The following is a 15,588-nucleotide window of genomic DNA, read 5'->3' as shown; positions in this document are numbered from 1 at the left end:
GGCCTCACTGCTCACAGGATCCTGTCAACCTCGTCCCAAGAGAGCAGACTGAAATTAACTAATACAGATCCAGAAGATGGACAAGGGGCCTCCAGCTCCTTTACTGTCTTAACCGTGGCTGGTAGATAGCGGCTGAGAGACAAGATTTTGCATGCAAAATAGCTCTCAAAAGCCTCACCACTAATATTTGAATTAGTAATTTGATGGTTTCCTTGCGACAAGGAGACCAGAGACTGGACAATTCTAAACAATTGTTCTGGGCATGAGCTTGTGGATGCAATGGAAGTAGCACAGAATTCCTTCTTTGTCACCTTCAATGCCATCTCATAGGCTTTCATAAGTGTCCTATAAGATGATATTGCTTCCACCTCCACCCTTGCTCAAGCCGTTTTAGCTCCTGCTTCATTGGACATAACTCTGTGGTATACCAGGGACCCAGCTGAGGGTTTGTGTGCAAAGAGGGTGACTGGGGAGGGGCAATTTCATTGATGGCATTGGAAAGACGGACATGCCAGTCCTCCACCTGCGCATCTAATGAACTGCCAGGGGGCACTGGATCCCACAGATCATTTAGGAAACCAATTGGATCCATCAGTCTCCACGGGTGAGCATAAATCAGCTATGCAGGGGGAGGGGGGCGAACTAGTCCACCCAGACGAGCCTTCAGAATGAAATGATCCAACCATGGCACCGCTTCAATCAAGTCCAGGTCCATATGTATCCCCGTTCCAAGGATTAGATCTAACGTGTGGCCTGCTTGATGTGTGGGGGCGGATACAAATTGAGAGTCCCAGTGTTGCCATGGAAGACACTAGGTCTGCAGACTATGTGGAAGTGGCATCATCAGCATCAATGTTGAAGTCTCCCAAAACTAGAAGTTTGGGGAACTCCAAGGCCCAGCCATCTACCACCTCCAACAGACTCGGCAGAGAAGCTGCTGGCGCACTAGGCAGTCAGTACACCAGACAGATTGCCAAACCCTCTTCAGCACCCCACATCAGGCCCACATAATCAATGCCAGGAATCTTTGAGGTGGGGAGTGGCCTGAAGGAGACTCATGAATGAGCATCGCCATCCCTCCCCCCAGCCACTTGTCCGGGACTGATGGAGGACAGAAAACCCGGGGGGGGGTGTCAGTTCTTTCAAGGCAACTGTCTCGCCCTCCTTCACCCAAGTCTTGGTCACGCATACCAGGTCCATCATATTCGCTGCAAAACAGTCCAGAAGCATTCTGGTCTTATTAATGAACCTGGCATAACACAGCATCAGTGTCAGAGAAGGGCTAATACTCCTAGCCCCACAACCAGCATACCTCAGGATGGGACTTTGGTTGGAAGGGCACCAAGCCATGCCATACCTCCGTGCCCTTCCTTTCCTAAACCTCGCTCCACCGCCATACCACCTCACAGCAACCCTGTGAGGTAGATTAGGTTTACTGGCTCAAGGGGAGATTCGATCCTTAATCTTCCAGTTTCTAGTTCAACACCATAACCACCACACCAGGATTGTGTTGGTGCACTTGGCATTCCCTATCACTATTGCAGCCACTGACTTCTATAGGACTGGAGGCAACTGAGGAAGGATAGTAGAAAGACTGAGCACAAATAATACTTTCAACTTGTGTTACATCAGCTGCTGAATTGTGATCTGCAGGTTTCATGTAGGGAATGGGCTTTCTCATCAATAGAAGTTTGAACTATGGTGAGTTCAACATTATTTTGAAAGTAAAAAAAATGCTGACAGTCAGGAAAATCAGAAGGCTGGAATACACTAGAAGAATTTCAAAGCTGACAACTCCTAAGTAGCTTCCCACATGTGTGTAAAGTGCTTGCAGGTTTCAGCTGACTTATGGTGACCCCACAGGGTTTTCAAGTCAAGAGATGAATAGAGGTGGTTTGCCATTGCCTGTCTCTATACAGCAACTCTGGACTTCATTAGTGGTCTCCCATTGAAGTACTAACCAGGTCTGACCCTGCTTAGCTTTCAAGATCTGATAGCCTGGGCAATCCAATCAGGGCAGCAGTACATATAGCCCTCAATTTTATCTTGCAATAGTCACAAGTACATTTTTCTAATGGAAAACCAACCTCTTTGCTTGGAGAAAATTCTAAAAGAAGATTGCATAGAGTTGAAGATGCTACCACTAGGATTTCATCAGGAGCATTCTGTAAGACCTACAGAGAGAAAGAATATAATGAATACAAACTATAAATATTACAATAATATGTGGAAAATGTTGCTTTTAGCAATTGCTTAACTAAACTTCCTATGCTGCCTACCAAAATCTGGATAGTCCATTTTAGCTGACCTTGGCCCAACTTGAAAATCAGGGAGTCCCAAAGACTGTGCATGTAGCTGATTCCAGGGCCATCGTCTTTTTCCCATCTCCAAAATACGGTTCCCAGGTATACTAGGACAACTGGAATGGGGGAAGACAAAAAAATCCCTCTAAATGCTGTAGTACCATATAGGGGTGTGCACCAGAAAAAAAGCTTCGGGTATTTAAATCGCTTTGGTATGCTCCGTAAAGATTTGGAGCATACCAAAGTGAGGGGGGAAGCTTACAGCCCCCCCCCAAACTCCCCACCCCTACCCCACTTACCTGGCCCCGAAAAGGGGTATTTAAACCCTTGCCAACAGCTACTTGGTGGGGATTTCCCCGACAAGCAGCTGATCCTGGGGTTTAAATGCCCCTTTCTGTGCTGCTGCACAGCAGCACAGAAAGGGGCATTGCAAAACCTGGCTGGCTTGGATCAGCTACTTGGTGGGGATTTCCATCAGCGGCTTGGCTTCCATCAGCATCTTGGCAAGCCGCTGATCCAAGAGAAGGGTAGCTCCTTTCCCCTCCGCTTTGGAGCAACAGGAAAAAGAACATTTAAATGCTCTTTCCCTTTCACTGCGAAGCAGCAGGGAAAGGGCATTCCCCCCCCCCTTGGATCAGCTGCCTGGCGAGTTGGCAAGTTGGGGCTTTGAAGCGACAGGGAAAGGAACATTTAAATGCTCTTTTGCTGTTGCTGCAAAGCAGCAAGGAAAGGGCATTCCCCCCTCCTTAGATCAGCTGCCTGGCTTTGCAGTGGTGGGGAAAGGGCATTTAACCCCCTCTTTAATCAGCTGCTTGGCGGGGATTTCCCCACCAAATAGATGATCCCAGGGTTTAAATGCCCCTTTCTGTGCCGCTTCACAGTGGCCTGGGAAGGAACATTTAAACTCCAGCCGGCTTGGATCAGCTGCTTGGTGGGGATTTCCCCACCGAACAGCTGATCCTGGGGTTTAAATTTCCCTTTCCCTGTTGCTTCGTAGCACCATGGAAAGGGGGATTTAAACCCCTTGACCTGAAGATTCCCAAAGCGATACAAATTGCTTCGGAGAGCTTTGATTTGGGGTTTCTGAATCGGGCCTGATTCAGAAATCCCAAATCTTTGTGAATTGGGTTCGATTCAGGAAACCCAAATCCGAAACCTGAATCGCATACTCCTATTATCCCTGTTTTCTTGGTGGGAGTCAGGACTTAAATAAGGTGGATGCTCCTCTTCCTCTATTCAGACATCCACTCAAAGTGCCTTCCTTCTTAATGGTGATGGAATAAACCCTTGACAGCCTGGGCAGATAATAATGACGTACTTTGTAAACCACTCTGATTGGGCATTAAGTTGTCCTGAAGGGCGATATATAAATTGAATGTTGTTGTTGTTTTCAAGACAACACAATCATTTTTCTATTCTCTCTGTGATTTCATCTGCTAATTAGTGACGTAAAGATGGTGCTACTAGACAGAGCCTGCAGAAACATAAAAGGCACTCATACCTGAAACACCTCGACAGAACAGCATTTATTATACGCTATGTTAGTATAGGACTCCTTCACCACAAAAGTATTTTTTTAAAAAAAACCAATACTTCATCTGTGATCTTGAACTTTATGGCAGTGATCCTTAACATGGCACCCAAGGGTCTCCATGGTACTTGCCAATTTATTTCCTGGCACCTGTTTGCTTCTTGCCTTTTGGGAATAGAATCCAAAGAATCCTGAATGGGGGTGGGGGAACCAAGGAGTTTCAAGTCACTCTAGACCAGCTGACTGATTATTCAAACTCATTCTGTCAGGCACATCACAGCTAAGCACCTTCAACTCTGTCATAAGCACAGACTAATTTATTTTAATCTCTGGGCTTGGAAACCTCTCTTTCTGAATACACAAGGAGCAAGCTCTCCCATATCTTTGGAAACCGAAACTAAACAGAGTCTCCTCCTCATATATATATATATAAACTGACCCCAGCTTGCTTCTTGTTCAGAACAACTAGCTTAGAACTTCCCAACATTATTTCATTGGCCCCACCCCTATAGCAGGTTGTTGTGGTGCTGCCTACTATCTTATATAATTCTGAGAGAAGTGCTCACAGAATCAACAAGATGAAGGACCCGTGATCTACAACATTTTTAAGAAATGGATGGCTGCTTGGTGCTAATAATCTGAACTTAAAGGGATGAGTAGCATGATGGTAATTTTACCATGTGCTAGCTCAACTCAAATTGCAACGTTCTCCGCTAGTGAACACTTTCTAAAAGAAATAAACATGTTCTCTACCTTGCATATTTGCTTAGTACTTGTCATTATGAAAGATACATAATTTCTGTTTACATACATAAATTTCTGTTTACTGAAGATGCTCTTATCTCTGACACCCGTCTCACCAACGTTTCTCCTACCAGGAAGGTGATCTTGAGAGTTAGTTCTTTGAGAGGACATGTCAACATGGGCTCAAAGGGTTCCTTTGTGAGAGCTGATAGTATTATATTGAGATTCCATGTTGGGAACCTGTGGATCTGTGGATGATTTATTAGCATGGTTCCTTTTAGGAATCTTTTAATATGTGGGTGTCTGGTAACTGACATCCCTTTCTTAGATCCCCTTATTGCTAATATGGCTGCCACTTGTCTTAAGAGTACTGATGCTAAGCCCTTTGTCTAAACCATCTTGTAGGAATAGTAAGATCTGTTTATTGGTGCGGTTAGTGGGTTCCGACCCCTATCACCAGGAATTGAACGTTTTCTGGGTCTTATTATAGGTCTTACTTGTTGAACTTTTTCTAGAGCCCAGCATTGTTGTGATAACTTTTTTTTTTTAATATCCAAAGTCCTTCAATTGATCGTACTCAATTTTCAAGCTGTTAGGTGCAATGATGTCAGATCTGGATGCTGTAGTTTCCCTTACGTTAACAGGTCCTGTCTGAGTGGTAACTTCCACAGCTCTTCTTTGATAGTCTCTTCAATTCCTGGAACCATGGTTTTGTTGGCTGAAAAGGTGCCACCATTATCATCTCCACTTTGTTCCACTGACTCTGTTCATTATTTTTATTGAAGGAAAGGCATAGGGTCTGAGGTCAGTCTTGGTTTAGTGCATCTGTACCTATTGCTGATTGTTCCTTACTCCTGGAAGAAACTTTGTTACCTGGTTGTTTGTGCTGTTGCAAATAAATCTACCTCTGATTTCCGAATTTCAGGTATATTTGTTTGAATACATGTCCATTTAGCTTCCAATCTGTCTGGTCCACAGAGTTCCTGCTCAACCAGTCTGCTACTGTATTCTGTAGTCCTGCCACACGTATTGCTTTTATCAATTTTAAGTTTTCTTCTACCCAGAGAAAATCTCCTCTGTTTCCATGTTCAGCATTTTGTATCTGGTGTCCCCTTGTCTGTTTATATATGCCTTGCTCTTGTGTTGTCGGTTTGCACCATGACATGTTTTCCTGATAGGCTGTCCTGGAATTCCCATAGTCCTTTCTTGATTGCTCTTAATTCCAGGAGGTTGATGCTGTTTTTCTTCTCCTTGTTAAGCCATGTCCCTTGTGTCATCTTGCCCTATGTGTTAGCTCCTCACCCATCAGGCTCGCATCTGTCGTCATGACTACCCTCTTTGGTTCTCTGAGAGGAGTCCCTTCAGTGAATCTGTCCGGATCTGTTCACCAATTCCTCTCTATGCTCAGAGTATCTGGTATCTGAACTGCGTTCCGCCATTTGTTTGTTATGATCTGAAATGGTCACAAGAAACCCCTGAAGTGGACATATGTGTGACCTTGACCATTGGATGATGTCCTGGCATGACTCCAGCATCCCCTGCCACTTGGCTAGTTGCGATACTGCCACTGTTTTCCTTTCTTGGACTAGGTTTATCAGTGAGATACTTCAATGTTGTCTCTCCTCTGATATAAGGCTTTGTCCTTGATTGAATCTATTATTATTTCCTGGTGCAGAATCCTCTGTGTTGGTATGAAACTGCTCTTTTTCTTGTTGACCACAAACAATGGATGGTCTTGTTGACCATTGGATGATGTCCTGGCATGACTCCAGCATCCCCTGCCACTTGGCTAGTTGCGATACCGCCACTGTTTTCCTTTCTTGGACTAGGTTTATCAGTGAGATACTTTAATGTTGTCTCTCCTCTGATATAAGGCTTTGTCCTTGAGTGAATCTATTATTATTTCCTGGTGCAGAATCCTCTGTGTTGGTATGAAACTGCTCTTTTTCTTGTTGACCACAAAAACCGTGTCTTTCCAGGCAGTCTGTTTGTTTCACTGCTTCCAGGCCTGAGGTTAATGATGGTAGGATGGTAGGCCTTTGGTAGGATGTCACCCAGGTATGGGGACAGAGCTGTTGCTTGAAGTCTGAGGAAGGCTATTAGGGTCACAAGACCTTCAGAAACACTCTTGGTGAGGATTTTAGACCGAATGGTAGTGCTTTGTACTGATAAGTGTTCCCCATTGTACGTGCAGCATAGGTATTTCCTGTGTGCCTCGCTTCCAGGGATGTATAGATAGGCCTCTGATAGATCTATGGAGGCTAAAAAAATCCCCTTTCTGGATAGTTTCTATGGTGGATTTCATGGTCTCCATCTTGAACTTGTGGGATTTTATATAATGGTTTAACCATTTTAGGTCCAAGCTAGCCCTGCTATCCCCAGTCTTCTTAGGTACAATGCAGAACACTGAATAGAATCCCTGGGTCTTGTAGTGTTATGGTACTGGTTCTATCGCATTGATCCTTAAAGGTGTGGTATGGCTTCCTTTATCCTTGCGAGCTTCTGTTTCATCTGATTTCTTGGAATTTGAATGAAGCGATTTGGTAGGATTGTTTCGAATTCCAAGGAGTAGTCCTTGGATACTGTGTCCAGTACCCATGTGTCCGTTATTGATCGAAGTCATGTTGTGGTTGATTGTCATTTCTGATTTCCTTTCTTTCGACCCTTCGATCATTGCCCTGGTTTTCTAAAGGTGAGGGGCCTACTGTCACTCCTTGGTCTGGCTTGCCAACAGCTCTTTTAAGTTCTGCCACTACCTTGTTTGGGGGTTCGTTTGGAGTCACGAAAAGGGGTGTCTACCCTTAGCTCTTGATTCCCTTTCTTTGAGGGAAGAACTTTTTTCTTTCCAGCATCCTCCATCAAAAGTTTATCTAAGGCTTCTCCAAACAGTTTGGATCCTGCAAAGGGTATTGCTGCTAACTTATTGCATGCTGGGGGAATCTATGTCCCAGTTTCTCAGCCATGTGTTGTGTTATGGTGCCTTTCGTCCCTTTAGTTCCTTCACTGCCTCTCTGAGTTCCTTCCTCATTTTGTTTCTTAACCATGCCAGCATATTTGCTTTGGCGTCTAGACCTGAGAGGTCTGGATCATTGTTATCCTAGCCTTCTCCACTAGACCCTGGTAGGGATTGCATGGATAGTGGTGATCTCGGTGGCTCCAAGCTACTTAGAGCTCCCTCTGTTGATTTGGACACTGCAGAGCCCGTCTTGATTGTCATTCCTGCCCTACAGGTTCTCTTTCCTGCTTAAAGGACTAGGTGGAAGGGGGGGGGAGTGAAAGGGAAACTTTGTTTTCTCGTTAGGGCTCTGACAGGGCTATTTAGCATTTCTAGAGGACTCCCGGGGGAAGAATCCGCACCAGGTTTGCCTCTACTTGCCTGTAGACCCCCTCTGAGATCATGTATTTGTCGGGGTTGTTTATCGTGATTCAGTGAGTTGTGCATTTCTCCACTGAAGTCGTCATCCAAAGGAGAGGGACTCCGAGGGCTACTTTAGCAGTGGTTCCTCCTGCTTGCCCGGTTTTGGAGGCTGCACCCGCTTTGTTTGTTTTTTTCCTCCTTCGCATGCTCTTCTTCTCTTGCCTCGACAGAGCCGGGTCCAGCAGTCTAGGAGATGTCCACTCTGTGCTCGCGCTGCCCCTCGTGTGCCCCGATCACCAGGTGGAGAGGAAAAAGGGTGGGGAGAGGGGATGGACAGGTTCTTCCTTTTTCCCTGGCAAGCTATGCGCAATGCTGTTTGCCACTGTCAATTTGTTTCTCTTGTGTTGTCTGGGATCATTTGCTCTGAGGAGCAAAGGTATTTGTGCTCCTGCTTGAGCAGGGCCAGAAAAAACTGGCACGCCAGGGAAGAGCCCCTCCCCTCCGGGACTGATGATTCATCCAACCCTGCGCAAGAGGAGGAGCTACTTCCCACGAGTATTGGACTGCCCCACTCCTGGCCATGGGATAACAGAAATTAACAGATATAGAAGACAAGCCACCACAGGGATTAATATTTTTGGTAAGGCAATGATCTGAATGCTCTCACACATCCCAAAGAAGAGTATACAACTGATCACAGTCTGAAAACATTTCTAATGTGTAGGAAAACCAGAAGGAAAGAAATTGAAATCATGCCACTTAACTAGGTTATTGTATAACAGACAGAAATGATCACCCTGATCAAAACCTAATTTGAACAACAGTCAAACTGTAAATTCATGTAACAACACTAAAGTTTGAAATTTTGCATATTTGTATTGAAAAGAATATACAATGCAATTTATACTGTAATGATTCAACTTCAAGTAAAATTGCTGAAATGCTGGTTTACCTTCATTAGGGGTTTCCATACAGCATGGTCTTGGAAACTTGTTCGAAGCTGCTGCACAGATCGTGACAAACTGTGCAAACATCTGTGAAGAAAACTAAGTTTAAGAAGACATGAGATATACTAGACATTTTCCTATGTTTTTTCTAAAAAGCTAATTTTAATGGAAAGTTAAGTAAGAATGCTAAAGGCTTACCGCATCTCTCTTTTCAAGATGGGTAGCCATGTTAGTCTGTTTGTAGCAGTAGAAAAGAGCAAGAGTCCAGCAGCACCTGTAAGACTAACAAAATTTGTTTCTAAACAAGTGATCTGTGGCTCATGAAACCTCATACCCTATCATAAATTCTGTTAGTCTTATAGGTGCTACTGGACTTTCTTTTCAAGTCACTGATTTTGCCAAAAGTGATTTACAATGCCAACTTAATCAGTTACACCTTTCTAAGTCTACTGGCTTAGAAGGGTATAATCGTGCTTAGGATGGCATTGTTAAAATCTTAAGATCAAATTAACGCATTTCCTAGCAAATAAAGTGCAAAATAGTATATGGTTTAGCATACTTGATGCAATACTATTCACTAGGTGTATTCATACCTGACAGCAGCTAGGCGCACCTTGATGCTAGACTCAGACAAGCCATTCACAATCCGATCCATCATATTTTCAGTTTCAATTATCTGAGGAAAAAAGTTATGGCATTAAGGTAATTTCCTGAAAGAGCTGCCTTTTTAGAATATTTTGGGGTGAGCTGAATTTCACAACTCAGGGAAGAAGGAAACAAGATTCAGCAAAGCCTCTTCCACTAACTTTAGTGTGTTCACAGCTTGCCCCTTTTTACAGTCCTATTTACAACCAGCACTCCTACCGTTTCAGGCACAGAAGGGCAGAAGCGAGCGAGAGAGCGAGAGAGAGCGAGAGAGAGCGAGAGAGAGCGAGAGAGAGCGAGAGCGAGAGCGAGAGAGAGAGCGAGAGAGAGAGAGAGAGAGAGAGAGAGAGAGAGAGAGAGAAATTTTGGCTCAGCTGTAAAAATAACAAATTCCCTCAAACAGACCATGGCATCTACCATAATGCCCTAATTTGCTGAAAGCTACAACAAATCAATTATGAACTAAATGAGATGATACTTACATGAAATCTGTGTGTTTTGTGCGTAAAGTTCTGCTGAATTGCAGCCAACTTAATGACAATCCCATAGGTTTTCAAGGCAAGCAAAAAAATCTTTTCCCCCTTGCATCTCTGTGTGATTGCAGTGACCCATATTAATATTAAATATGCAGAATGTTGTCTCATTCTTAAAAATACTCAATCCATCTTTTATAAGCTAAAAGGAGGCTCAGATACTGTGTTTCTCTATGGCAAAAGTGACAGCATATGCATCTTTATGAGATCTTGCACGTTCACATAAATTATAACATACCAGATCATTCTAAATATAATTGCACATATTACATGTAATGTTTTGCATCTGAATAGTTTGAGTATTTCTTTTCTCCTTGCTAATGTGAGGGTTTTTTTATAATTGTTGCTGTGGGTTTAAATGCAGGCCTCTGAGGAAAGGAAAAGGGGGGCTTGATGGGTGGATAGAATCTGCTCTGATTGAACATTAACTGGACCCTGGGAGGGGGAGAGGAGAGAGAGAGACCCAGCTGAGGGATTCTGACTAAGTCTACTGGGTCAGGCAAACTGTGAAGAAAGGCCTGAATGAATGTCTGTGCAGAATTTATGTCTGTGCAGAATTTATTCAGTTAGTGAAGATCTGTGTAGAAAATTACTTTGTGTGACTGAGTCTATGAATGTGCCTTTAAGAAGAAATCAGTTTTTTTGAAACCACCAAGCTTAAAAACTATTCTGAAACTAATACCCTTATTAAAACTCTACAACCATCGTGTTTTTGTTCTTATAAATAAATTCTACTTTTGTTTAAGCAAGAAAGATTCCTTTTTCTCCCTCATAACTCCCCTCACATACTGCTGCCCTGTTGAGCTGCCATCTATAAGGGTGGTGGAGAGTGCCCTCAAGTCATAGCTGACTTATGGAGACTCCTGGCGGGGTTTTCATGGCAAGAGACTGACAGAGGTGGTTTGCCATTCCCTGCCTCTGCAACTCTGGTCTTCGTTGGAGGCCACCCATCCAATTACTAACCAAGGCCAACCCTGCAGGGTGGATTACAGTATGATAAAAAGCATTTACAGTATAAATTATATTATAAGTTTAAATAACAGTATAAAACAACATAGTATAAAAATAATATAAAATAGATAGCGGCACTTAGGAACAGGGTAAAAGAGCTAGATGGTGGATGCATCTGATCAGGAAGGAATCTGATCTCCATTTGGTTGGTGGAGGCCTGGCCATATGCCTGGTGGAACATCTCTGTCTTGCAGGCACAGCAAAAGGATAACAAATCCTGCTGGGCCCTGGTCTCATCCGGCAGAGAGTTCCACCAGGGGGGAGCCAGGACCAAAAAGGCCCTGGCTCTGGTCGAGGCTAGGTGGGCTTCCCTGGGGCCAGGGAGCATCCAGAGTTGCTTATTTCCTGATTGTAATGTCCTCTGGGGCACATACAGGGAGAGTGGTTCCACAGATACACTGGTCCCAGTCTGCATAGGGCTTTATAGGTTAGCATCAAAACCTTGAATCTGATTTGGTACTCCACTGGTAGCCAATGCAGCTGGCGCAATACCAGTGTTATGTGCGCACCATTTCACACTCTGGTGATGACACACGGTGCTGCATTTTGAACCAGCTGTAATCGCCGGATCAGACTAAGGGAAGCCCCGTGTAGAGCTCGTTACAGTAGTCCACCCTAGAGTTGACCATTGCTTGAATCACTGTAGTTAAATCGCGGGTCGAGAGATACGGGTCAAGCTGCCTGGTCTGTCGCAGATGACCTGGCAACCACTGCGACCTGAGCCTCCATTTTCAAGGAGGCATCTAAGATCACCCCCAAGCTCCTGACCCTTGGAACCGGAGTGAGTAATGCCCCATCAAGGGCCAGAAGCTGGGGTCCCGAATCCACATGCCCGCAACTCAAGTAAAGGATATCCGTCTTCGTGGGGTTTAATTTCAGCCAACTCTGCTTCAACCATCCAGTCACGGCTGCAAAAGCATGCTCCAGAACATCTGGGGCCGAGTCAGGCCAGCTGTCCATCAATGGGTGTCAGTTTACTGATGACACCCAAGTCCGAAGCTTCACATCAGCTGGACAAGGGGGCGCATATAGATATTAAACAGTAATGGGGAGAGTATTGCCTCCTGAGGCACACCACATACCAGTGGGTGGCGAAATGACAACTTCTCCCCCAGAGCCACCCTCTGTCCCTGATCGTAGAGAAAAGAGACAAGCCATTGTAGGGCCGTTTCTCGAATCCCCGCATCGGCGAGGCAGTGGGTCAAAAGATCATGGTCGACCATATCGAACACTTCTGACAGATCCAATATCAGCAGTGCCGATCCGCCCCATCCAGGTATCTGCAAAGATCGTCTATGAGGGCAACCAGCAGTGTCTCTGTCCCATGTCCTGGGCATAAGCCGGACTGGAAATGATCCAGGGCCAAGGTATTCTTCAGGAAACCCTGCAGTTGCTCCTCCACTGCCCACTCTATCACCTTACCCAGAAACGGAAGGTTCGAGACTGGGTGGTAACCAACCGGGTTGGCAGGGTTCAATGATGGTTTCTTTAGGAGAGACCTAACCATGGCTTCTATTAAGCCCTGGGGAAAACCCCAGAGCTCAGGGACAAGTTGACAATGGCCTCCAAGGATCCCATAGTCCATCAGCACTGGCTTTCACCAGCCATGACGGACATGGGTCCAGGAGGCACGTAGTGGGCCTCACTGCCCACAGGGTCCTGTCAACCTCCTCCCCAGCGAGTGGGCTGAAATGATCAAATATCAGCCCAGAAGATGGCCAAGGGGCCTCTAATTTATGTACTGTATCAATTGTGGCTGGTAAGTCGTGGCGGACAGACAAGATTTTATCAGCAAAAAAGCTTGCAAAAGCCTCGCAGCTGGAATGTATAAGGGGGCGTCAAATGTATGTCGGAAATGTGCTAAACAAGAAGGGACATTTTTTCATATGTAGTGGACGTGTAAGAAAGCAAAGAGTTTTTGGCTGCAGATACAATCATCGATTCAGAAGATTTTGAAGATTAAACTTCAGCTGAAACCAGAGACTTTTCTGTTGGGAATAATGGACAGCCAGTTGGAAAAAAGTTTTAGGACACTGTTCTTATACTTTATTACAGCAGCAAGAGTACATTATGCACAAAAATGGAAAACTACAACATTGCCTACAGTGGAGGAATGGTTGACAAAAGTTTTGGGAGTTTGTGTTAATGGCAAAACTTACTGCATTAATTAGAGAAAGGGCATTAGTTAACGTCTTGACCGAATGGAAACCGTTAATAGACTTTTTGCATGAAATGGACAACAAGGATTTGATGACATCTGGATTTATGAATTAAGAAACAGGAACAATAGAAACAGGAGGGGTTTTGTGACTAACTTAGAATAAGTGGGACTCTAGAAATGATATATACTTGTAGCGGAGAAAATCGGAACTCAACTTGTAGTGTAATTTAGGGGTTTTTTTGTTTTCTTTTTTTCTTTTCCTCTTAATTTTGTGTGTTTTTTCTTGTTCTCTGTGTTTGTTGTTTATTGTGTTGTGGTGTGTACTTTATAGTTTAAATAAAGAAAATTTTAACAATGCAAAAGCCTCGCAGCTAATGTTCGAATTTAAACTTTGGTGGCCTCCCACTGACAGGGAGACCATAGATCATACCACATTAAACAATTTTGCTGGGCGTGAGCTAGCCGACACAATGGAGGCTGCATAGAATTCCTTCTTCACAGCCTTCACTGCCACCTCATAGGATTTCATAGTATATAAGATGTTCTTGCCTCCTCATCCCAAGTTTGCTGCCACACATGCTCTAGCTGTCTTAGCTCTCATTTCTTCCAACGTAGCTCCTCCATATACCAGGGGGCTCACCAGACATGTGGGCAAAGAGGGCGACGGGGTGCGATATCACCAATGGCTTCGGAGAGCTGGACTTGCCAGTCCTCCACCAGCTCATCCAATGAACCGCCATGGAGGATCAGTTCCCACAGAGCATTCTGGAATCCAATCGGATCTATAGGTCTCTGCAGGCGAGCATAAACTAGCTCGTCGCCCTTGCGGAGGGGGGGGGGGCTAGGCTATCCAACCAAGCCTTCAGGACCGAGTGATCTGACCATGGCACCGACTCTACCACATCCAGAATCACATTTATCCCCATCCCAAAGATCAAATCCAGCATATGGCCTGCTTTATGTGTGGGGGCTGATACAAACCAGGAAAGTTCCAGTGCTGCCATGGCTGACACCAGGTCCGCAGCCTGCGCAGAGGCGGCATCATCAACATAAAGGTCACATAAACACAAAAGGGGAAGGTGTTCTCAAGATAAAAGCTTCAGTAAAGTAGAGAACACCTGAAACTCTGTGTCAGTGGAAATTAAAAAAGAGTTGGCTGTGACTAGGTCCCTCTCGAGGTATAAGTTTAAGGTAAAGTAAGGAGGAGCTGAACTAAAGGTCCAAAGGCAAACATTTTTAAAAGATTTAAAGCAAACAGGCAAATCTTGACACATTCATAAATACGCAGAATGTTAATCGAGAGAGTGCAGAGGAGAGCAACAAGAATGATCAGGGGTCTGGAGACTGAGCCCTACGAGGAAAGGCTGAGGGCCTTGGGAATGTTTAGTTTGGAGAAGAGGAGGTTGAGGGGGGACATGATTGCTCTCTTTAAATATTTGAAAGGCTGTCATTTGGAGGAGGGCAAAGAGCTGTTCCAGTTGGCAGCAGAGGGTAGGACGTGAAGCAATGGGCTAAAACTACATGCACAAAGGTACCGGCTGGATATTAGGAAAAACTTTTTCACGGTCAGAGTAGTTCAAAAGTGGAATCAGCTGCCTAGGGAGGTGGGCTCCCCTTCACTGGCAGTTTTCAAGAAGAGGCTGGATGAATACTTGTCAGAGATGCTTTAGGCTGATCCTGCACTGGGCAGGGGGTTGGACTAGATGGTCTGTATGGCCCCTTCCAACTCTATGATTCTATTATTCTAAATACTCCACCCATCTTTTATAAACTAAAAATGATAGCATGTGCATCTTCATGTGATTTTGCACACAAATTAATACACACCAGATCATTCTAACGATTGGTTGCACTTGCAACCAATCTCCCATTTTTTTTGAGATCTTCTCTCAGAAGAAATGTCTTCTATTTGTTACACAATGCCCACTCATCTTCCCTCAAGGAGTATTCTTAGTTGAAGGAAGTGATATTTGAGATACTAATTTAACCAATTACTCAGGGAAAAGGCCACACTTTCTTCAGATAGCTCATATATTGTTGGTGTGTTTTGTATATGCAAAATATGGTTACATAAAAATCACCTGCTTCTACTGATGTTACTGTATTGTAGCTTGAGAAGCAAGACAGTTCAATAGTCAGGCTACAGTTTTATATATTTTCCCCCTTAAGTGTGCTGGATGCTGTATCATCTCCCATTGCATGATTTGTAAGGCTAGCTTTAAAAATGTTATCCCACCTTACCCCTATCAATCTACTGTGCATGGATAGAATTTTATCCCAAGAACATATTTATGACATGCATCTTCACAATTATGAACATACCCTTATTATCACATGGGAACACTTTAGAACACT

The 15,588-nt window shown here is 44.4% G+C and overlaps 1 protein-coding gene across 3 annotated transcripts in view; it reads right to left on the bottom strand.

Moving 5' to 3' along the window:
• ARMC8 (armadillo repeat containing 8) overlaps positions 1-15,588 on the bottom strand; it is a 106,274-nt gene that overhangs the window by 18,833 nt on the left and 71,853 nt on the right. For all 3 annotated transcript variants that reach the window (XM_054982536.1, XM_054982537.1, XM_054982538.1), the window contains 3 exons: positions 9,477-9,559; positions 8,889-8,970; positions 2,088-2,174 (listed from right to left, as the gene is read on the bottom strand). In XM_054982536.1, coding sequence (XP_054838511.1) covers positions 2,088-2,174; positions 8,889-8,970; positions 9,477-9,559 — 252 coding nt within the window. The remainder of the gene's footprint in view (positions 1-2,087; positions 2,175-8,888; positions 8,971-9,476; positions 9,560-15,588) is intronic.

Source organism: Eublepharis macularius, chromosome 6 (genome assembly GCF_028583425.1).
Source record: "Eublepharis macularius isolate TG4126 chromosome 6, MPM_Emac_v1.0, whole genome shotgun sequence".
Taxonomy (NCBI): domain Eukaryota; kingdom Metazoa; phylum Chordata; class Lepidosauria; order Squamata; family Eublepharidae; genus Eublepharis; species Eublepharis macularius.
The sequence above is the reverse complement of the archived record's forward strand: the minus strand, read 5'-3'. Positions and strand labels throughout refer to the sequence as shown.